Genomic DNA, 22,490 nt, shown 5'->3' on the forward strand with positions numbered 1-22,490 from the left:
CCTTGTGCGTCCAAGAAGTAAGTACTTAAATAATTTAATCTTTGATCACTTTAGCTGTGAAAAACGTATTGGAATGAACAAATCCACAACCAGCTCAAAAAATGGGATAGTCTGATCACAAAAACGTGTAGTAGAATTTTAATCGATAAATTGCAAACCGTTGAACACAAAAATTGCATATCATAGAAACAGACTATGACAGGTTAGTAAATGCGATGTGGCTTAGGTGTTGTAGTCCAAATAGTACTGTTCTAAAATTGATCTGAATTCAACAACTCTTTTCAATTTCTCAAGGTAAATTTTAGCAAAGTTTTCGCTGTTCAAAAAGTCGTACTGTACATTAACCATCAGGTTATTGACACACACATCAAAATTGTTCTTTGATAGAAAATATGGCTGCAAAGAATCGACAAGAACACCATCATGGTTATAATATTGGCATTTTCTTTCGAGTTCATTGATATATTTAACATAGTAAGAGATGTTATCCAAATTCTCAAAGTATTTGTCATTGTATGACATATTCTCGTAGTATAAAATTCTTGGGACAATTCCTTTGAAATTCTCACCAATCTCAAGTGAGCTTGCTCTTTTAATTGTGACTGGCAGCTTAATTTCGTTAACATTTATTTTCAGGACCTTGTTGTTGTATTCTAATCCCAATGTATACAGATTGTTGACAGGACTTGGTAACAGTATTATATTTTCAGCACCCTTTTCTACCAGGATCTTCAGCAACTGCCCATTTCTTACGATTAAAGCCGTATATCCGTTCGGTGTCGTAATTCTGAAAAGAAACTGGTCGCCAATCTTACTATATTGGTGAAGATTACAGTAGAGACAAAAACTGCTCAGTTTTTTCCTAATTGTTACTTTTGACCTGTTGAACACCAATCCACTTACATATTTATAGTCGTGCAACAAGGTTCTTAGACATTTGCTCACAATTTCCTTATCTGAAACGTTTTTTGATAGCTCAAGCTCCAATAAATGTCGCTTCTGATTGCTTGTTAACAGTTCAACTTTCAAATCCAGATGAATCTGGTCATGTCGTATTTTCGTTTTCATTTTTGGATTATTCAGTGTTATGTTCGAGAACGTGTCATCAATGTCACATATATTCAAATTTTTAGGATCATATTCACCACTTCTGCTCAGATTTGGTAATACTTCAGCGTTTAGTGGTCCATTCAGCGTGTTGCTTGTTGTATTTTCAGCATTAAGGAGATTGTCCCCTTTAGCGGTGGCAGAGCTTTGATCTATTTCTTCTTCTTGTTTAGTGTCTTGTTTGTTCTTGATTGCTAAGTTGTTGCTGTCCCCTAGACCGATTGGTTTTTTCGCAAGTATACTCTTATTGCCTGAAAGAGACGAAACGTTAGAAAATTTTTCTTCATTTGACCCGCCATAAAAATTGTGCACTATTTTAGCATCACAGTCATTCATGCCGTCCTCATTTTTCTCTAACAGCATTTTAAATTCATCCAATCGATAAAGATTCTCAAAATTGATTTTTTTTAAGATCATGTACGTGTGATACTCTGATTTTTCCGTAAACATTTTTCTCAAATTTGTGTAAATGATGTCCAGTACCCGACAGTTTTTGTTGCTAGTTGAGCTCAATACCGAATTATCAACGCTACGCGCACTATTATCCGTGTTAGTCTCCGATTTGCAATCGGAATGGTTTTTACAGCACTCCAAAGATTTTGACTCATCGTTAACTATCTCAGAGATGTTGTCTAATATTGTTTGCAGTGCATGCAGAAAGAGAGAGTCCATTTTCCTTTCCTCGCTAAAAATCACGTTCTCAAGAAGCAGTCTCAAATTTAGCTTGAGAAGTAAGTCGGTAAAATTCCATTCCTCTATGTAGTCTCTCGTTAGATTCAGTATTTGGCAGATCGTTCTCGTATTTCTATTGTTAAATATTTGAGAAAAATACACAACACTTTCGGTTTGCAACGATGTCAGAGATCCATAGACATTTGTATCCGTCAGATCGTCATCAACAAAAGTGGTGTTAGAGAAATTATATCGCTCTTCACCTTTGAAATTCCTGTAAAACTTGTATTCTTTGTTAAATGTCACAAGCAGCTCGTGTAAGAAAGGTAGTATGTGCTGCAGGATCTCAGGAAAAGCGTTAAGGAAGAAAAGAGACCGTTCAAAAACTTCGAATGACATGTTGTTCAAATGATTCTTATGTTTTTCAACGCTTTTTCTTCGGAGATTTACCGTAAGGTTTGAGATACTTATACTAGCGTAGTTTATGTCGCTGAAACTTTGTGTTATTTGGTCTTTCACCTCTTCTTCTCGGTTTAGCACCATTTTCTCGACCAAATTTATGAAAAATTTATCAAAATCGAAATTTCTTCGTTTTTGTCTCAGAAAAAGCACGTAATCCAATATGCGTAGTGTTAGTTTCTGGAAAACTATCTTTTCGCGGATCAGGAAAGTGAGATAGTACGAATCTAACAGTTTCTCCAACATCTCAAATTTGAGATGATTTAAATGATTTTTACAGATAAATAAGCATTCGATGTATGCTGAATTGATGACTACGCACTTATCATAGAAAAGACAGTACAGCGTTGGAAGTCTTTTTTCTATTATCAAATCCTTTAAGATTCTCTCTCCCGATTTATGACTGATCTTAAACATATCCTCCACCACTTGAATAGTGTGCTTCACATTGCTGCTGTTGTATGTCTTCAGAAATGCATCGTGTACCTTTTTGTTGTTGAAAACCCTCATGATGGCGAATTTACCGATGTCAACGATAAATTTGTGGTTTCTTTTGGCAAGAATTATGTTCTGAATGGCAGAGTTCGAAGCATTTTTTACAAATTGGTCCTTGAAAAAATTCTTAAAATTGAACTGTTCCAGGTTTAAGGTACGCAATGCCCAGTCGTACAACAATTTCATCATATCTTTTGATTCTGTACTATGGTTTTTCTTTGTAAAATACTGCTCTGATGCCTTATTTTCGGTTCCTGCAACGTCTAAGATCTTAACTTTGATGCGTTTTTCTTCTCCACTCGATGTTTCGTCATCACTATCGCAGATTTTGCTGAAACTCGTAAGAAAATAATCGACATATTCGCTATTTCTATTAAGTACGTAGTTGATAATGAAAAATATTCTTTCTTTCTCTATATTTAGGCAGACTGTGTGGTTAGCATTAGGTGAAATACTGCATAACAAACAGAAAGAAGAGATCAAATACCGATTGACACCCACCATGTTAATCACTTGGTTCTTTTGTAAGTCACTTGCCGCGTTTAGGAGATTGTTCCTAACATTTTCAAAAAGTTGCATCGTTAAGTTTCCTAATTCTAATGCCGTATCTCGATTGATGCTCTGTTTTACCTTTGTACACTTATTCTCTATGGTTTCCTGGTAAATACCTTTTGCAATCAGCCCATTTTCCCATTTTTCGTTAAACTTCGTTATAACCAAAAATAATTCCAAAATTTTGTTTCCTAAGTCCAATAGCAGCTCAATTTTTTTTAGCTCCGTAGCGTCTCCGTTTTCAACGCTCAGAATGTTAATGAGCATCTCATCAGTGATACTCCTTAGTGTGTTATCGAGTACCGCGTAAAAGCTGCTTTCGATCCGTCGCATAACAATTACAAGCTGCCTTGTCAACGTGTTCAGCTCGTGTTTGGAGAGACTTTTAATGAGAAAACTGTCTATTTTATCTAGCAGCTCTCTGATTCGGACCATGTTAGCGATTTTTATCAGGTCGAAATTGCCTCCACAAATTGTCTCGAGCGACTTGATAATTTCTGCAAAATTCGATGTGACCAAAGAATTATCGGTCTCCTTGTGCACTAGTCGTGTTCCCTGCGACATCTTCCCTGTTACATATGTCGAACAATATAAAAAACTTTGAAACAAAACGTTTTATAATTCGAATATTTTTTCATTGTGAGAACTCTTTGAACATATGATGATCAGCAGTATGCCCAACTTCCGTCTACAAGTTTATTACGACCTTGCTTTGTCTGTTTAAATACGCCACCGGTACAGCGAGTCATTTATACCAGCTTGTGCTTGCGTAATAGTACGTTTTTGACAGATGTATCATTTTATTTGCCAAAATTATTTAATTTCACGGCTATATCCTGTGTACTCGCGTATTTAAACATATTTATCGTCCATCAAGTGAAGAACTAAGTATCACTCGAGCTGCTTGAGCACAGCGCTAATCATTAAAACAACCTCTAAAATATCAAATATAGTATGCTAAGTGCGATTGATATGACAAAATCAGCAACTTGTAAATACACATGCGAGCACCATTCTAAGACATATGATCACTAATATTTCTTAATAACATCTTGGCGATCATAACCTTGTGCCAATCTTAATATGCTCTTGTTTTTGCAGAACCGCCATGGGAAAACTCAACAGAAAAAATTAACAATAATGTAAAATTTCGCTTTACCCCCAATGACCATCGAATCAAAAGATCTTCGCAGCGTAGACAGGATAGGTCTGCATTCACACGTGCACTCTCTCGGCGTGGTTGACAATAAGATACATGATGGTTCTGGCCTTGTTGGCCAGGAGAAAGCAAGAATTGCCCTGTCATTATCAAGGGAGCGCTCTCATATAGCGTTGCTCCATGGACCGAAAAATTCGGGGAAGTCAGCTTTGGCCACAGCGCTATCGAAAGACACGGAAAACAGTGTTTATATTTCTGCTGCGCAGATAGAAAGTGTGGAGGAACTGGATAAATTGATCCTTTCGGTGCAGGTTGTGGTGCTAATGGAAGAAACAACCGTGATTGAAGGTGAAATAGTATCGATTTCCGGGAACAATATGACGCTAAGAACAACAGACATGGAGAGCAACTTCACTGTCCGAGAAATAATTGGTTTTACGGAAGGAGACGTTCTACAAATTGTAAATGGAACGATAAAACGCATGGGAACCACACGTACGGGCGAATCCATTGATCCAAATGTGCCCATTGTCGGGACACCGAAGGGAAACCTAGTCCAAAAAAAGATTTTGAGAAAACGGACAACGTTCGCGAATTTGATAGAAAATAATGACAAGAATGCAGACAAGTACCTTATATATGAGAAGGTAACAGATTGGATTGCAGAGAACAAGGCTGAGATTCCAAAAAGCACATTAATAATCGATGAGGCTCATCTTCTTGACGAAAGAATGCTTAACTACCTGTTCAAGATAAGTGAGCTGGTACATCCTCCGTTTATTCTCCTTGTTTCTAAGGATGACATTGATGAAAACAGACTGCTAAAGATAAAAACATTAACGTACACCGACAAGGAAAAAGAAAAAATTCTCAAGCTACGCGGATTGGAGGAGGAAATTGTGCTGAGTGACGATTTGATAAACAATCTGTTGGATATAGAACGTAATATGGGAATGAGATACGCTATTAATGCTGTAACGCTTGTTGGTGTTCTTGCCAGTTTTTATCAAAGGGATCCTAACGTGAACGATTTGAAATGTGTTTGTGATTTATTTTTGGACGTGAAGCGTGCGAAAGAGGCATTTTTGTAAGGATGTTGAATAAATGTTGGCAATTTATTACCATTATTATGTTTCTGGTGCATATATATTGTTACGTGCAGGGAATCAATTGTATGCTGATAGATAGACATGTTTTTTAAAAGCGATAACTGATGCGTTGTATTTGATCTCTATTCAGCGTATTTGTTCTATTTAAACGAACACGCCACTTTCCATTTTTTTAATTACAGGTGAACGAAAGCTTTTGCTACAATCAAATAGCAATTTCTTCGAACTTCATATGACCCCTGGCGATGTTCTTAAAATATTATTTGAACCGAATACTTGGACGAAAATTAACGTTTGCTAAAAAGCCGGACATTATTTTCATTGTAGACGCATACAAGGACGTGCCGCCGCATGACATTGGGGAGCTGCAGAGTAAATACGGGATAAAAAAGATCTTGATACTGAAAAGAGATGATCTGGATACCTTTCACGCCCAAGAACCCCTTGATATTCAAAGCCTACCTGATTTGATAATATACTGCAATAACAAGCTTGAATTCAAATTACGTGAACCTGAAATACTGTATAAGGCAGAAATAGTTTTCAGCAGATTTGGATTTGGTGAAAGATTGTTTGTTGAAGCCTTAGACCACTATTCGAGCTGTGTTATCAACAGCGGTAAGTAAAAATAATTCATTATTAAAATATGTAAGTGTACTAAACGGATGATTGTAGTATGTGGTTTAATTCTGAGAAGAATCTTTTGATATGCAGAATTGCCATTTAAGGACATGCTCTTGTTCATTCATTTTTACGATATGTTAGCGGACCTGGCAGCCAAGCGAGGAGACTGGTTTCCTTGTATAAGGTTCAAATTCGAATCATTCTTGGCAGGTGAATTCGTGGAAATGCTCGAGAGTCTTCCTCAAGTTTTTATATTGAAGAAATGCGGCAGCTACAATTGAGTTTATAAATAAGATGAAATGTTACTCGTATATAGCAGATAGAGAGGTAACGCTTGTAGAGGAGCAAACTTTTACTATCACAAGATGGTATATGAAATGACTCTCAAAAATTTCTTAGTCGCCGATACACCTTGGTATCTGAGACGGGGATACCGCTGCGAACCAAAAATCTCTAGTACATGATAGGAAGTAGTTCTCTAGGATAGTCGGGTCTGAAAGGATGAAATATGCAAATGTCACTTAGAAAGAAAAACTTTTCACTACATGTCATCATACCGTTTGTAAGGTTATTTTGCTCTCTAACTAACGTGCATGTAACCACGGGCCATATTTAAATATCTGCCTTCCCAACATTGTCTGTATTCCTCAATAAAAATTATCATTCTGGTACACCACAAAACTATCGCATCCCAAAAAGCACAATATAATGACCACTATGTAGAGCTCAAATCGAATAAACTATAGTTACAGTTCATCTGATGAATAAGCTAAGTCAACCAATAATTTGTAATTTAATAAATAATATATCGTATCAGTAGCGCCCTCTAATCTTCATGTTAGCACAGGCCGGTATTTTCCCGTTTGTGTTTTTGCCGCCAAAATACGCATTTCCAAATGATAATCATGACAAGAGTGCCGAACATGTTAGAAATCAGGCAACAACTGGAACTTGAATGAATAACTTTCTCACTCTAACGAATCATAGTTTGTATGACAGGCTAAGAGCATAGGAATGCAAAACAAGTATTTTAAACGCAGACGCATGTTCATCTCGATTTCCCATGCTTTATATGAATATTGTGCCAAAAATGCATCTTTACATCGATTTTATACGACAATAAAATGTGAACCGCATTTGTTGCGTCATCTTCAATTCTTTTACCTTAATTGCTGAACAAAACCATTTGGTTAACAAAACGCTAATTAAACGCTAACCAAGTTTCAGTGCAGGAATATAACGGTGAATCAATCGATATGACGTAACATATTGTACCTATTAACGATAGTGCATGCATTTTACTCCTATATTCTAATCTTGTATTTTTCATAGATTCTTACCCTCTTTTCCTATTTCGTATCATTCTATCTCTTTAACACTTCCAAGTCATGTCGATCCTTCAGAGTGTGTACGAAAAGAACTTATCAAACAATAAAAAAGGTTTAATACCATACTTTACATTAATTAAAGAGATGTTCTGTTCATATTTGTCATTATCATAGTTCAGTACTCTATGAAATATAAAATTGTATGTAAACAGAGAATGCGTTGCTGAAGACACGCTCATTCCTTCGATCAAAATTTTGCACGAAGAATCGAAATGCCATTTCCCTCCAAAGTGGGGATAAATAAATGAAAATTTGAAGCATTGGAAATAAAAAATGCACGTAACTACAAAAAGTGCACGGGCTCTTCTCAATATGATGAAGGCAAATAAATTGATAAAAATTTACTCTGCGTACGATGTCTCAAGCATAATTGCCACGGATCTTCTGATAACGGTGTTGGAGAAGGAATGTATAAAATATGAATTGACGGTTTGCGAGATTGTCGAAAAGAGCACGGAGAGGGAGAATGATGTTTTACATGTTTATGTCGACTTATATCCGAGAAAGGATCTCAGCGGCTTGTTCGTAGGACTAGCAGTCAGGAAAAAGTTTCTAAAAACGAACCGTAACGGGGGCAATAAAACTCGCCTGGCTGATGAAGATGCACTAGAAATTAGAAAGGATAGGGTAGACTGTGACGAGGAGGTTGAAAAAAACGCTGGAAAGGGTGAAGGAATTGATCCAGATAAAGATCTGGGCGGTGAGTATTCTTGTAATACCTCTTTTCTTTCCTGTGAATACAACGGATGTAAATGCAATGATGATGCATATTCGATTCTCACCTTGTATTCGATGGTAAAGATGCTAAACCTTGTAGGAAACGAGACATTATGGCCGATCTTGATTTATTTTTCATATTATGATGTGTTTTTTAGGAATGGAGTTGAGTGCGATGTGTGCAATAGCATTTTACTGGAGCTTAAGTACGAATTAGAAAAAAATGAGACCAACCAGGTGCTCGATAGAAATTACGGCGCACCTGACAATAGCACCAACGCAACCAACGCTCTTCTTTACAAGCGTGACATAAATTTGCCGTACCTCTTCTCCACAAATCTGTACTTGACACTGAACAACAACATAACATTCTTGGTACAGAAAAAGATTTTTACCAAGGTAAAATCAGAGGCAAAACTGAACGAATTCCTTGCAAAATCGGGTATTTCCATACAGACGGCCAAGGAATCATTTGTTAATCTGTGTAAAAAGTACAAAGACTTGATTTACCAAACACTGCCTCAGTCATTCATTTTTATAAAGAAATACGACAATGACATGAGAATAACGGGCATAGAGAGCTACTACTTGATGCTTAGCTATCTCTTTTACGGCAGACCGTATTTCTGTATTCAATCCTTGCATAAAAAGAAGTACACCGACTTGACCACTATGTGCAAGGAAAGCAGCGAACACAACGGTGAGAATTTGAATGATGAGGAGGATTTTGATGAAAATGCATGCCGTTCAGAACAAAGAGACGAATATCTGAACAAGAACCGAAATAAATCACAGGCAAACACCAATTCATACAATTTCAAAGAGAATAACGTGTATTTTCTGCTGATGCGCACCTTCAAAGAGAATATTAAAAAGATCAAACAGGTGAAAAACATCAAAATACTCTTTCTGTGCACCAATATCACCAATTTGGTGTTCATAAAAGAACTTTACAATGTTTTCGTTCTGTTCTTCAATCTCTTGGGCATCAGCAACAGATTTATAATCTTGTTAGAAAATTATGACAAAGACAAGGCGTTGATATACGGCAAGAAGGAGAAAAAGCTGAGAATCAGCGGTGAGATTATTGATAACAAAGGAATGGCGCTATTGGTAGCGAAGAAGGATGTCCGATATTTCATAAAAAAATGTCTGAAAATGTAGCGTGATATTCAACGCACCAGAAGTAAATAGATAAAAATAACGATGTGTAATAAAACCTAGCAATTCGTAATGTAACGGAGAATGATCGAGAACATAGATCGTACACGTTAGCCGGATGGCAATAAAAATATTTTTTAGTATACTCGCTGTTCTTTCTGTAAATAACATGTCTCTAATGCGGTTGCGGTTTAAATCCATCAACTGCCATGTTTCTGGTGGCTCTTGGCAGTCTTACGGTGCTGTTTCTCAATCTTTCGTCAACTTTTACCTGGCATCCAAGTCGTGACGTGCTACATGGCATGAAGGCTTGGTCGAGTAGGTCATACTCCCGATCGCTTGGTTCTTCCAACGATTGATACAGCTTTTTATCTAATATAACATGGCAGGTTGAACACGCCAAACTGCCCTCGCATGCACCCTCCAGATCGATCTTATTGGCATGTGCTACCTCTAAGAGCGTTTTCCCAGGTACTGAAAACACCTCCTTTGGCGTTTTGTCCAAAAATATAAAATTTATAAGTTTTCCATCATTAATCTTCTTGAGCATACGAATGCAGTGTGAAAGGGCTCAACAAATTTAATGTTAAGGACAACTTCGCCTTCCTAATAAGCGTACATACCGCTTACAGCACAAACGATACGAACACTTTTGTGCACATGCATAGTTTTGATGTACATTCGAGTAGCTACCGTCTGTGCAAGACTTCAAATCACGTGTTGTTTCATCAATGATACGTTTCTTTGAGATAGCACGTTTTCTTGAGTAAATGTTCGACGTGCTCTAATCATTTCGCCAATTCGTTTTCGTATCACAGCAGTCGTGCTGCAGCACAAATATCAAAAATCAATCACCAACACCTTTTAGACCACCACTACCAAAAATTGATGCTTTACTCACGTTTTGGTTATCTCGCGGTATAATTAACTGTAATATTGGATGGGTGCTCGATGCTTACCATTTAAGTACCATTTTGCTTAATCTCAGATAATCATCTGCCCGGTCTACAAATTTATTTTTGTAAAGATATTTAACAACAGCACTCGTAGAGAACATTCCACGTGTTATCTGCAAGGATGAGCACCATGGTGCTTGATAATGCTAATGAAAGTAATTGAAGGACTGGTGTAGCATCTCTGAGTACATGCGCATTTGTTGATACCAAATCTGGTACTCTGTGGTTGATCAGATTGGTAACAATTCATTAATTGATTCTGTTTTGTAGAATGATCATTTCATTCAGAGAATTACAACGATAAAGTATAAAAAACGTGTTTTATTGTGTGGTAACACTATTTGTGTTTAGAAAGGCGCAAAATACCATCATAAAGTTCCTACAATCCTAGATAATTCGATATTTTGTTTAAAATACCATGTATACTCATTGGGACAGCCCTGCTTAAAAATAATAACAGAGGTTGGTGTGAACCTCAGCAAATTATCAGGTGCTACGGGGCAGACAAAAGCGGTTATTGTCAGCCACTTCACAGCATTTCACTTCTCAAGGACACACTGGACATACACACGATACATGTCCAAATTTCTTTTTCTGTTGATCAATAACCGTTTATCCATCATAAATTCCACTATTTTAAATTCACCGGTAAGGCTTCGAAAGTAGTCTTCGCCAAAAAAATATGTTAATGTTCCATCGTTTCTCATGTAAAAGTTCTGCTCCACAATTTTGTTGCTCTTATACCTCAGCTGCACCATATCAAGAACGCCGTAGTCTTTAAAGTACAAACGTCCGTTTGGATTCAGAGCTTTATACGCCTTTTCAAGAACATGCGCGTGGTATTTTGGCTCTATGGCCGACAGTGTAAAAATAAGGAGTATGGTGTCAAATCCGGTCGGAAGCGGCACATCTGAAGTTAAGTCGTGGATAAAAAACGTGCCCTTGTATTTCTTCTGGCATATACTCACCGCTTTCGGTGAAAAGTCACAACCGTAGATATCAAAGCGTGACTCGTTCAGAGCAGAACTGATGGCTGCTTCATCCTCATTGATCTTAAAGAAATGATGCAATGAACTTCCCACACCGCATCCAATCTCTAAAATTTTTCTTCTGCTCAAAATATCTTTGAACTCTTCAATGATCCACTTCCTGTTTTTGAAAAAGTTATCCTGGTGCATTCTGTAAAACTTGTCCCAACTTTTTTCGCTGTTGATCTCAAACTGGTTGTTCGAAATGCATAGATTGTCATCCTGTACTTTCTTTATCGCCTTTTCCAGAGCAGTATCTTTTATTTCCTCCTTATCCCACGCGTTAAAATCGTTCTTATTTGCTATGTCAACCAATTTTCGATCACGAAACATTAGGGCACGATTTTACGATCGGCAAAATTTTTGTTCTCGAGGAAGGATCACAAACCAAGAACCACGTTTTCTTGGTTGGCCAGGAAAGTGTGTTTGATAACATTGAGAGACGCGACGAAGAAAGACATGACGTGCTTGAGAACGTTTTATTGAGAGATCAAGATTATTGCAGCACCATATCTCATCGATTGAAGACTCAAATAGGTCATTTCTCACCGATATATGCTCAATTTACTATTATATCACATTAAAAATGTCATTTGCAACAAAATTATCGTGTCGATGCCGGTAATCGCAGTGCGCATTTTTTGGTAACGTGTTGAGGCAGTTCGTTTTGAAAGATGTTGTAGCAATGAGAGGAACGAGTAGTATCCGGTGAGTGTATTGTCGAATAAAATATTATCAAAAATTGCGGTTTGTTTTCTGGCCATTGAATTATTCTTTTGACTGAAGAAAATTTGTTTTTACGAAACAGTGAGCAACGATTCGGTATAATTGTTGAAAAATGCTTAATACTTAGAATCCAAGGTTATTTTGTTGAATCAGAAAACACAACGAATAGATAAGCTAAGTGGATGGAACAGCATTCACACAATCTAACGGCACCTCCACGCTTGACATGACTGCATCTGTTCTAAAAAGATATATTAAAGGGAATAGCTAGAACCTCAAAAAAATGGTGCAAACTCCCTAACTCGGCAGAAATATTTAAGATCATAATCCTAATAAGTAGAAACTTTACTCAATTTGAGCCATCAGCTCCTCAACTCTTCTTTTAAACTTATCGCTTTCCCTTATTGAGCTCTCCCGTTCTGCGATCTTCTCTTTCTCCTCTCTTTCCTTTTGTTTTATTTCCTCAACCGCCTTATTCTGTCTCTCTACCTCGTTGAAATACTTCCACCCAAACTTAAAGCACAGATCCTTCATGTAATAGAACCTTCTAATCGGATCTGCTGTGTATTTGAGCATTGCCCTCGGACATACCATGCAGTGTGTGGAGACCAAATCATCGGGACAGCTATCATGGACCGTGAGAAGGGAGAGTGCGCACTGTCCTTTGTATTTTTTCTTAGGTACCATGCGCTTAACTATACGCGTGAACAACATAGAAGGTGATCGGTGGTGAAATGGGCCACGCAGCGGATTGGTAAGCTTTCTCTTGTTCAAAAAGTCCTTAAATCGGCCTACTCCTCGCTCTATAGGCCCAGTAAAGACGAGGTTCTCGGCATGCACAACGGTAACTGGCACACCCTCCAGTATGTGTTTGGCAACGAATGTTGCGAGCTTACCGGCGACATGGTCTTTGGCATTAATGACAACCGTGCGTGACTGGTCATTGTGCTCGTACGTTCTGTTCGGCTTGTACATCCTCAGGGTAAAGAATTTTAATTTTTTTGTAAAAATTTTTGAACTGGAGCGAGACATGTCGGGAATAGCGAACCGCAAACCGTCAGTTGCTATGATCTGTAAAAATATATTTGCTACGAAGATGACCTTTATTTACAGCAATTGACACAAAGATACATTTTTTAGAATATCATACGTGCTGTGCATTATTTTCGCCAACAGCAGATTTAAAAATCATTAAACAATTCTACTACGCTTACAGCGTGTGAGCGGTTATGAATAAAACGCGATAAGTATGATTTACACATACCGTTTAGAGTCCACTAGCACAGTCTGATGGAAGGGTGAATACGGCACTACAATAAACATAACCGGTAACAGAATATGATCATCCCACAATGCAACAAACTGCCGGCGTAACACACAAATAGCTATCTATCAAATAAAAGAGCTTTACTTCGTATCCTCCACCAACTTGCCAGTTCGATTAGTCACCAAAATGTTGTATTCATCAGCCTTTGACACAATTTCGATCCTTTTCTTCGCACCCACACCATGCCTGATCTCGGCACAGTAGTACATGTTCAACGACGTCAACGCCTCCAGTTCTCTAACATTGCTCACCATCACCTTCCTGTATCCATCCGGTGTTAAATTCTTGATGACACCGGCAGTCTTAAACCCCTTGTTCGGCATTGATATCGTGCCACGGTACTTTCTCCTCACACGATTATCAATTCCTCTTGGATGACGCCACGACGGCTTTACACGTTTAAATCGATCCGATTTAAAACGATTGAACGTCTTTTTGCACTTGGAGGTGTTTATCTCTGCTAGGACATTCTCTAACTGTGCGACCGGTTGTGCCATTCTCAGGGTACCAAAAATTTTTTATGAAAAGGATTGGTCTAGAGCAAAGGTGAACTGAAGAAATGCTAAATACTTCAAACACACGGTTCTATGACACGTTAGAGTGCATGTTGAAGGCTTATGACTAAAAAATAGCAAATTAAATGCGGCCATCGTGTCAATTAGCGACTTTTATCCGTGCTCATGAGTGCAACCGCACAAATTAATAATATGTGCCAAATTATAAGTAGCACAGCCGATATTCGCCATCAATATGAATGATGATTTGCAGCTCTATTATTTAGAAAGGTTGCGTGGGAAAAATAAGTAATTTAGAGCAGGAATTGTTAACACTCAAGATTTGCGCTGATTTAAGCTATTATAGTAAGAAAATCTGCTAATTCTTCATTTAAATAGTTCATTTACTTCTCACATATTACATCATCCAGGCAAACGTATCTTCTAATTCGTTGGGACTAAACTAGCCAATTTCTGTGACTGAGCTTGTAGCTGACGTTCTGTTTGCTCATGTATCAAGGTTTATAAATAATTTAAACTTTGGTACAAAAGCGAAAAGCACAGGCGATAGCTCTTGTCATTGCATTGCTTGTGCTAAAATGTGTGTTGCCTAGGTATTGTTGTATACAAGGTAGGTGTTTATCTGCACAGCCCAGTCTTTGTGCGTGGTCAGTTGTATGTAGCTTTGTCGATAGTGCGCTATGTAAACGGTCTAAGGGTGTATGTTGCTGACAATGGAGACCAAGGAAAGTGTGAGAATGGTAAAGTATACACAAGAAATGTTGTGTACAATGAGCTACTGGAATGAAAGTGATTTATTGATTTTGTAACTATACAACAGTTGGTAGAAAGGAATGACCTGATGTTTTAGTTATATTTAAATGCGCTATTTTGGTATACTATCCATTCATCACCCATTTTTGAACAACGGGATAGCGCAGCTAGTTGTTGTTTAAAAAGATGAATAAACGCCCTTTTAATGAAAAGAAATATCGGATCATGTGCATTTAAATGGACAGTGTCTATTTATACAATCATTATGTCGGATGGTTAAATCCTCAATTTTAATTTTTCCAGCTATGTGACATCAGGATGACTTGATAAGAAAGATTCCTTGACGTATTAAATACGGAACTTATATCAAAATTAGTTTAGAAAACATTCTAAGAATAAGCGGAATGAATGGTAACATAGCTATTTACATAATTATACTCTGTACCTATCACTAAATCGTGCAACATTCGCACCGATATCTTTCTAAGCTCAATAAAGGAAATACAACTTTCTATAAATCGTGATTTGTTTTTGACGTTCATGAAAAAGCTTAATACATTCTATTTTTTAATTTGTTTGACTTTGTTGCTTTCGATTTTTTTCTGACTTGATATGTAAATTTATCAGTTTTAGAGTATATCCAGCATTCTTACCATCTCCATATATCGTAGCAACACAAATTACTGCCTATCCATAACGAAGTATTCATCGGATATATAAATTTGGTTCGTATAACGGCAATGAAATGAAGAATAGAGCGGCTGTACACTTCAGAGTTCAAATTGTTCTCTAAGCTTACCGTCAGCTCTAGATTTATACGACCTTGTTGGCATTAAATTTATTCAAATCACGGTTTTGACAGCCTGATAAGTATACCAGGAACATAATTTAAAAGGGTGAGGGATAATTCACCACATGTCTTTCTTATTATTGGTTTCTCTGGCTATGGCGAAATTTCTAATTGATATGATGTACGAAAAAAAGTGTTATAGTGAGGGACATGTAGTTTACAAGAGAATTGATTGTAAAAGCGCCAAATACATAGCATGTCCTCAGTTAGTGTGTGATGTTGACCCGGAAAACTGCAAAAAATTTGTGATTGAGATACTTAAAGAGCATGGTATCCGTGAAGAGCTCATTCATAGGTACATGAAAAGTGAGAGTATGCAACACGGTTTGCACAAGCATTTGTGTGACATGAACGTGAATAGATACCCGTTAGAAATTAACGAAATGAATTATGGGATTTTTCGTCTTGATGAGGCTAATTTAGAGAAAGATATAGAAACTTACTTCCAAATACACGATTTGTGGATGCAAAGCATTGACGTTGCTATCTTGGGATGCGAATGAATGCCATTCGTATAAGCGATTATTAAGTAAATCATTACATAAGTCTTTTAGGTATATACTGTTGAAAGATGATACCTCCACGTCTATCTTTAGATTATGTGTTTGGTAATTCTGCTACGAACGGAGTAGATCATTTGCAAATTAGTAATCCTGATAGGTAGCCGATCTTATCATCGGCAGAGCATTGTAGTGCAACCGCTGATTAGTTGCCATTAATCATTCCTAAAACCACTTGACAATAGCAAAATTCGAATCATAATATAAAATACGAGCATCATATTATTTTGCACTCCATTATGTGTATGAACTTTCTCAAAGCGATGATTCTCTGGCTAAAAATGGTTATTAAACTTAAATAATATTCTGTTATTAACTAAAAGTTAAAAAAGTTGCAATAGATCAAGCCTGCCAGTCTCTTGAGTTGTAGCTCCTAACATTGGCAATAAAAAAAATTTTATTTTGTTTTCACCTTCCGTTTTAATACAATTTGATGTAATTCATTATCGTTCAAAGTTTTTGATTTTTGAAAATGTTATCAGATATAGTAAAGACATGGTCCGGTCTACTGTGTTACCCTATCTCAAACACATTCATAACAGCGTTACATACCGATGTTAAGCTTTTTTAGTATTATAATCCGGTCTATTTCATTGATAAAGAGTCTTGTTATTCTTTTACAAACTAAAGGTCACGAAGATAGGTGTGTATTGACGCACCAGAAAAGAAATTTGTGTTTGGTATCACTAACACGGGATAGTAGAAGAATGGCAGGTAGGTGAATGTTGAAGTTATGTAAGTGGTATTTGTGCTAGATGTCTTTTTAGGCAATAAATTTTCTTTTCAAAAAAAATTGATTTAATAACACACAAATGATGTCAAAACCGTTCTAATCGATCTCTACGCTGATTATCATGATTGATCTCATTTTTGTCATCAAGTAATGTCATTTGTTCATTTTTGCAAGCAATCATATATCGGCAAGAGATCAATATTCGTTTAACCTCATTCACTACAAGCACTCACATATTAGTAACGCTGACAATCTGAGCCGTGATTATAATTCGTTTTCTTTAGTCCTCCTTTTCCGAACCTACTCCATCTACAACCACACGAACCAATGAATACAGCAGCATGATACGGTCTCTCAACAATATTCAGCACTAACTTCAAGATTACATCTGTCTTCCCGATTGATCGATGTGGTATTACACGCACTTTGGTAATTCGGGAAAGTGTATATATATGTGATTAACAAATCCCTCCTGTCATAAATGATGTTCATTCATTTTAATTGTTGTGGAGCTACCATAATTGCAGATATCTTGATTGAGACAAAAAAGCAATGTGAGGGTTGGCCTTGCAAAAGCATAGCTATAGGCATCATGGTTCTCGGTGCACTCCTGCTGGTGTTCGGATCACTGCTCAAAAGACCATCTGTTTGGCTGCTTTCAATATTTTATCTCGCGCAGATTGCTTGGTGCTTGTTCGAGAATTACGGATTGGGATATCTGTTCGTTTTAGAACTTCCGCAATCACAAAAGGAATACACAGAAAGTTTTCTGAAGTTCATGAATGAACACAAGCTGATGGTGATTGCCGTATTATTGGTGATTGCATTTATTATTGCCTCACTGTCGATCGCATTTATCAAATCTATTTCGCCATCCGTGTTTATCGCACTTATAGGATTGGCCTATACGGAAGGATGTATATACAGAATTTTTATCAAGATCGGTACGTCCAACATTTACGCGAGAGGGTTTGTCTATACACTGATCAATATCGTACTTCTATGGCTCTACATTGTGTTTCCCCCTTTTATTCTCGCGCTGATGTTCGCTTTTTTGGGCTCACTAATGATTACTTGTACGTTGGACACGTTGTACAAGTTTGAATGGTGCATCCTGGAGGCGGTTTGTTCGAGTTATCAATGCTTGGATGCGAACATGGATAAAGAAGTGAAGCTTGCTGCTTATATGGTTATGCTGGTTTTGTTTGCACTCGGGTTAGGTGCACAGATCCCTATGGTCTTGAAATTGCATGAAAAAGAAGAAGAGAGGACTCAATAAATTAAAGTAAGTTTCAAGGCTTTTTTTCGTGTGCTATTAGTGGTTGGTTAGCTGTCAGAAATTGGTTCGTTGAGAAATTCGTAATTATGAAATATAATAAATCGGGCACATGGAAAAAATATGGTGAAAATTCTAATTAGCAGCGAGGACATACTTAAAAATAAATATGACACCAATAAACATCATTAAATAATATAATTTATGACCCACTCAAATATTTAACGTAAATTTCTGTGTAATTTAATATCAATGATACGATACGGATCAACTTAATACCCTAGGTTGGTTATGATATCAATAAATTTACATTAAATACTCTAAATGTTGGATGAACCGTGAAACATCATTAACGAAAATACTGTTTATGAACAATTAAGATTGATATTTGCAATCTTAGTTAGCAAATATTGATCTGTACTAAATTCCGCTATATCAAAAATAGCTCATATAAACTAACTTTTAAGGCAAGAAAAATAGAATACGGTACTTTAGTGTTCGATATTTCATATGGTAGGATTTAGATCAGCAAATTTGTACTAATTATTACTATTTTCTGGTAAACTTTTACCAAATTACTATTGCTTGCTGATTGTGGTATAATTTTCGCTCACAATCGGCAAGCAATTGCGTTGTTCTATTCTTTGTAAATTTCTAAGAGCGTTGTTCAAGGCTTATTTAGCAGACCATTTTAGAGTTTGCGTACCGATTCGACTTTGTATTGTTCTGAACAGGTAATGAATAGGCCTTATCTGTGGTTTTTGACAGAAATTGCGAGCCATTGCAACAAAGTTTGTCAAATGTACTGATATCGCAAGAAATATACCAACATCAACCATCAATGTAATGAAATAAAACAAGTAAGGTGTTTCACATCAATACAACAATAAAAAGTGCAGTACTCCGTGGAAATGAATGATAATTATACAAAAGATAGGTTGTTGTGTATATGAAAACTCAAACTCCATTATAAGCGTGGTAAACAGTGCCGATATGTTTAGTTACACCATAACGAAGAGTTTATTGTAAATTATAAATATCCCATAGGGTGTTCGTGCTTTATTCCGGAATCTCTACCTCTTCTCGCACGTCCTTAATTCTCACACCTTTTAGTTCGGCTATTTTACCCACAAGGCTTTCACAGCAGTCTTTGAGCTCGTTGTAGGTGTTCAACTTCTTTATGAAGGCTTTGACCATGGTTTCTACGTCATCTGACGTGTTTATCGACTCGCATTTAATTTTATAGAACTGATTCTCAATATCTGGAACAGCGTAGTAATAATCCAAATCAATGTGTTTGATGAGACCGTGGTCCAAAAGAAAGTCGAAAGATGTTATTTTTGATTTGTGAATAATTTTGTACTTCGGCCAATTGTTGAGCTCTGAAATCATTCCGAAACTTACAACGGTACAAAAAAATTGTTCAAAAATACCGCTTTGTCCGAATCAATGGGTTGAATTTTGATGCCGAGTGATTATATCATACGCAGAGAGCAACCTTGGCGCTAAATCAATACGTCTATTACAGGAGTAAACATTAAAACATCAGGCGCTCAATTCGTGGCATGTGTTCATTATAACAGACCTGCAGCAACATGATTATTACTTTGATATAGTGCAAACCGCCTATTTACGGTGTACCCTATCGAGTGACATAATGACTCGTTGTCGAATTGTAACAAACACGAAAAAGTCAGAAAAAATAGGAGTGGTTAAAACAACACGTACGTTTAATACGTTCATTTATCGGTAATAAAATGAATTACTACTGACTGAACGGCAGACCTGCTCGTATTTAACTACATGGTGAACTCAACGAAGGTGGCATTTTCATTCTCGGTATAATTTTTGATGAACACGTTTCCTTTAAAGCCTGTCTTTATACAATTATCACTTGTGATACTGCTTAAGTTCAAAATCTTAAATATTTCTAAAACTTTACTACTTAAGAAAAAACCGGTTAGGAAGAATATGTCCGCTTGTGCGCAGCCATTCTGCTGAAAAAATTCCAAATTGTACAACTTATCCATTATGACATTGTACAGGATTATGTGTTTGTCTCTATAAACATATTTCACGGCAAGCAGACAGTTCTTTTTTGTAAACTGCAAATTCCTCTTTCTCTCAACGTATTCTATGCTATGTATGTTCTTTATCTCATCCATCCTACTGAAAATGAGGATGTGATTGTTGAAATACGATTTTTTCGAAATAAGCACAAAGTTTTTGATTCTGTAGGTCATATCTTCCTCAGAAAATACTGATTTTAGAGATGATACCACTTTGTTCACGCAAATAATTATAAATCGAATGTTCATACTGGGTTGTAGATCCAGGTTATCAAAATCGTGTTTGGAAACAACTTTTATGGTGACGAGAAGCGTTGTTTCTTCGTTACAAGGAGGTTCTTCTGCATTTTTTGCGCATATGTCGTTGTTTGATAGAATGTTTCCATTCATGTCATGCAGTTCTGCTGCTGCAGAGCCGTGATCCTCGGCTCTTTGTAGGTCTGTTAGGTGGTTGTGAAATGGGTCGTTTGATGTGGTGGTTTCGGTATAATTTTTTTGTGCTGATTCCTCTTCTGGTTCGTTTATCTTTGAACGGCCTAAAAATGTGTCTATCATTTCCATTTTTTGTTTATCATTAAACTTGTCACAAATCACGCGTTTGGTAAAAATGTAGAAATCGTCGAAAAGCCCCTTTATACTCCTCTTTTCTTTGACTGCTAGCTCGTTTTTCAGCGCGTTCGATCCTGCGTTAAATAAGCTGATGGCATTTCCATTCTCCTGGAAAAGTGTTTTTAAGTGATCCTTGGGTATTTCCATTTGTGTATGGTAGTAATCGCATATAAGATATGATGCAAGGTTTGTCCTGTCAAGACAGTCCAAGCAATTCACTCTAAAAATTATCTTGTTATTATAATTGTTATTGATTTTCATTTTTTCTAATATAGAACCTATTTTGGTACGGAGCTCTGTGATAAAGAGATGCTTGAGCTTCTTATAGTTCAGATGGTATTTGTTGAGGTTAAAATCAAAATATTCTATTTTCAAGTTTTTCAGCAGTTCTTTGTACATTATACTTAACTTCTGCTCGCTCTTCTTGTTCGATAGTAGATTTATCACCAGGATGTTGTTGAAATGGCATATCTGCTGGGTGAATGAGCTTTTGTCAAGGGACTCATCTCTATTTTTATCCGAAAATTTGCAAACACCGACATCGTTTCGGTTTCCATCCTCAATTTGCTCGCTGTCTCGAAAGTTATTATAAAAATGCTTGAAACAAGCTCGGAAACTGTCCTTTTCGTTGCACTGGAGCTCCCTTAAACTCCCTGTTTGCTCCCAGTATACAGGCACGCTTCCTCTGTAAATAATGACGTTTGTTATCACGTTGCCATTTTTGACTACTAAATACCTGCTCTTGACAAAGTTTGAAACATTTCCCTCCACGTCAACCCCACGGGAAAAATAACGCGGACCTACTCGATTACTCGAAATGAACGAGAGAAGAATGTACTCAAAATTCGAGCAAGCCTTCACGTTGAAGTATCCGGTGTACAAATAAACAATTCCTGTTTGGTTTTGTGCATTAGCCATGTTCGTTCGCAAAAATTTATTCCATAAAAATTTTGTGTCTTCCACCTCAGTTCTTGTGAAATAGAGCGGAGAGTCGTTCAAAAATTTCACAAGATTTTCCATTTCCTTGCTTTTATGTGATACTGCAGCCACCAAATCTTCTTTCGCTAGCCTCAAAATTTTTTTATCTTTTGTTTTAAGCATTTTTCTCTTACAAAACTCCTCGATGTTCGTAAGATTTGCGCTCTCGATAATTTTGATACGATAGATTTTGTAATCGAGGTTATCTAGTGCAAGGAACGATTCCTTCACGTAAAGTAGGTATACGGTATCGTTTACTGCAATTTTACCGAGCACGCCATCGATATTAGATAGTTTGATACACTGAATGTCGCTGCTGCCATCAACGTCACAGGCACAGATCGGAAGTGAGTTCAGAAAAAATTTCAGTTTTCCCTCCAGCGGAGAGAATCTCAGTTCATCGCACATGTCTGATCCAAAAGGGCAAAAACAAATATTTAGCTTATAACCAATCAAATATTATCCGTAAAAACGTGATTCGAGATAAGAATTGTGCGCCATAATTATACGTCCAAGAATCATACGTGTTTTGTTCGCTGCAACGCACAACCTTGGTGGCACTTACCAAATTTGTACCAAAAAAAGATGAAGCAGAGCACAAGATGAGTTATCCATTAGGAAATAAAACGGCCGTGTATTAACAGGTGCCATTCCTTACTTCGTGTAA

At 36.9% G+C, this 22,490-nt stretch overlaps 12 protein-coding genes across 12 annotated transcripts; 5 read left to right on the forward strand and 7 right to left on the reverse strand.

Moving 5' to 3' along the window:
- Nucleotides 1-89: 89 nt before the first annotated feature.
- Nucleotides 90-3,849, reverse strand: VCUG_01383 (uncharacterized protein; the record flags this gene model as incomplete). The annotated part of the gene is made up of 1 exon (XM_008076212.1): nt 90-3,849. The coding sequence occupies one exon, from the start codon at nt 3,847-3,849 to the stop codon at nt 223-225; it is 3,627 nt and encodes a 1,208-aa protein (XP_008074403.1). The 3' UTR covers nt 90-222.
- Nucleotides 3,850-4,449: 600 nt separating this feature from the next.
- Nucleotides 4,450-5,571, forward strand: VCUG_01384 (uncharacterized protein; the record flags this gene model as incomplete). Its single annotated transcript, XM_008076213.1, has 1 exon — nt 4,450-5,571. The coding sequence occupies one exon, from the start codon at nt 4,450-4,452 to the stop codon at nt 5,533-5,535; it is 1,086 nt and encodes a 361-aa protein (XP_008074404.1). The 3' UTR covers nt 5,536-5,571.
- A 227-nt stretch (nt 5,572-5,798) lies between these two features.
- VCUG_01385 (uncharacterized protein) lies at nt 5,799-6,213 on the forward strand (the record flags this gene model as incomplete). Its single annotated transcript, XM_008076214.1, has 1 exon — nt 5,799-6,213. The coding sequence occupies one exon, from the start codon at nt 5,799-5,801 to the stop codon at nt 6,177-6,179; it is 381 nt and encodes a 126-aa protein (XP_008074405.1). The 3' UTR covers nt 6,180-6,213.
- A 1,625-nt stretch (nt 6,214-7,838) lies between these two features.
- Nucleotides 7,839-9,446, forward strand: VCUG_01386 (uncharacterized protein; the record flags this gene model as incomplete). The annotated part of the gene is made up of 1 exon (XM_008076215.1): nt 7,839-9,446. The coding sequence occupies one exon, from the start codon at nt 7,839-7,841 to the stop codon at nt 9,444-9,446; it is 1,608 nt and encodes a 535-aa protein (XP_008074406.1).
- Nucleotides 9,447-9,486: 40 nt separating this feature from the next.
- VCUG_01387 (uncharacterized protein) lies at nt 9,487-10,159 on the reverse strand. Its single transcript, XM_008076216.1, has one exon. It carries the CDS (start codon nt 9,991-9,993, stop codon nt 9,619-9,621), a length of 375 nt encoding a protein of 124 aa, XP_008074407.1. The 5' UTR covers nt 9,994-10,159; the 3' UTR covers nt 9,487-9,618.
- A 558-nt stretch (nt 10,160-10,717) lies between these two features.
- Nucleotides 10,718-11,760, reverse strand: VCUG_01388 (uncharacterized protein; the record flags this gene model as incomplete). Its single annotated transcript, XM_008076217.1, has 1 exon — nt 10,718-11,760. One exon carries the CDS (start codon nt 11,758-11,760, stop codon nt 10,939-10,941), a length of 822 nt encoding a protein of 273 aa, XP_008074408.1. The 3' UTR covers nt 10,718-10,938.
- A 720-nt stretch (nt 11,761-12,480) lies between these two features.
- VCUG_01389 (ribosomal protein L13) lies at nt 12,481-13,128 on the reverse strand (the record flags this gene model as incomplete). The annotated part of the gene is made up of 1 exon (XM_008076218.1): nt 12,481-13,128. The coding sequence occupies one exon, from the start codon at nt 13,126-13,128 to the stop codon at nt 12,499-12,501; it is 630 nt and encodes a 209-aa protein (XP_008074409.1). The 3' UTR covers nt 12,481-12,498.
- Nucleotides 13,129-13,237: 109 nt separating this feature from the next.
- VCUG_01390 (uncharacterized protein) lies at nt 13,238-13,977 on the reverse strand (the record flags this gene model as incomplete). The annotated part of the gene is made up of 1 exon (XM_008076219.1): nt 13,238-13,977. One exon carries the CDS (start codon nt 13,975-13,977, stop codon nt 13,561-13,563), a length of 417 nt encoding a protein of 138 aa, XP_008074410.1. The 3' UTR covers nt 13,238-13,560.
- Nucleotides 13,978-15,663: 1,686 nt separating this feature from the next.
- Nucleotides 15,664-16,101, forward strand: VCUG_01391 (uncharacterized protein; the record flags this gene model as incomplete). The annotated part of the gene is made up of 1 exon (XM_008076220.1): nt 15,664-16,101. The coding sequence occupies one exon, from the start codon at nt 15,664-15,666 to the stop codon at nt 16,099-16,101; it is 438 nt and encodes a 145-aa protein (XP_008074411.1).
- Nucleotides 16,102-17,372: 1,271 nt separating this feature from the next.
- VCUG_01392 (uncharacterized protein) lies at nt 17,373-18,190 on the forward strand (the record flags this gene model as incomplete). The annotated part of the gene is made up of 1 exon (XM_008076221.1): nt 17,373-18,190. The coding sequence occupies one exon, from the start codon at nt 17,373-17,375 to the stop codon at nt 18,168-18,170; it is 798 nt and encodes a 265-aa protein (XP_008074412.1). The 3' UTR covers nt 18,171-18,190.
- A 954-nt stretch (nt 18,191-19,144) lies between these two features.
- VCUG_01393 (uncharacterized protein) lies at nt 19,145-19,603 on the reverse strand. Its single transcript, XM_008076222.1, has one exon. The coding sequence runs from the start codon at nt 19,557-19,559 to the stop codon at nt 19,227-19,229; it is 333 nt and encodes a 110-aa protein (XP_008074413.1). The 5' UTR covers nt 19,560-19,603; the 3' UTR covers nt 19,145-19,226.
- Nucleotides 19,604-19,895: 292 nt separating this feature from the next.
- VCUG_01394 (uncharacterized protein) lies at nt 19,896-22,231 on the reverse strand (the record flags this gene model as incomplete). Its single annotated transcript, XM_008076223.1, has 1 exon — nt 19,896-22,231. The coding sequence occupies one exon, from the start codon at nt 22,229-22,231 to the stop codon at nt 19,967-19,969; it is 2,265 nt and encodes a 754-aa protein (XP_008074414.1). The 3' UTR covers nt 19,896-19,966.
- Between the last annotated feature and the right edge of the window lie 259 nt (nt 22,232-22,490).

Source organism: Vavraia culicis, assembly GCF_000192795.1.
Source record: "Vavraia culicis subsp. floridensis unplaced genomic scaffold supercont1.21, whole genome shotgun sequence".
Taxonomy (NCBI): Eukaryota; Fungi; Microsporidia; family Pleistophoridae; genus Vavraia; species Vavraia culicis.

Excerpts from the sequence above, each read along its gene's own strand:
- VCUG_01393 (XM_008076222.1), bottom strand. The coding sequence starts at position 19,559 with ATGATTTCAGAGCTCAACAATTGGCCGAAGTACAAAATTATTCACAAA.
- VCUG_01387 (XM_008076216.1), bottom strand. The coding sequence starts at position 9,993 with ATGCTCAAGAAGATTAATGATGGAAAACTTATAAATTTTATATTTTTG.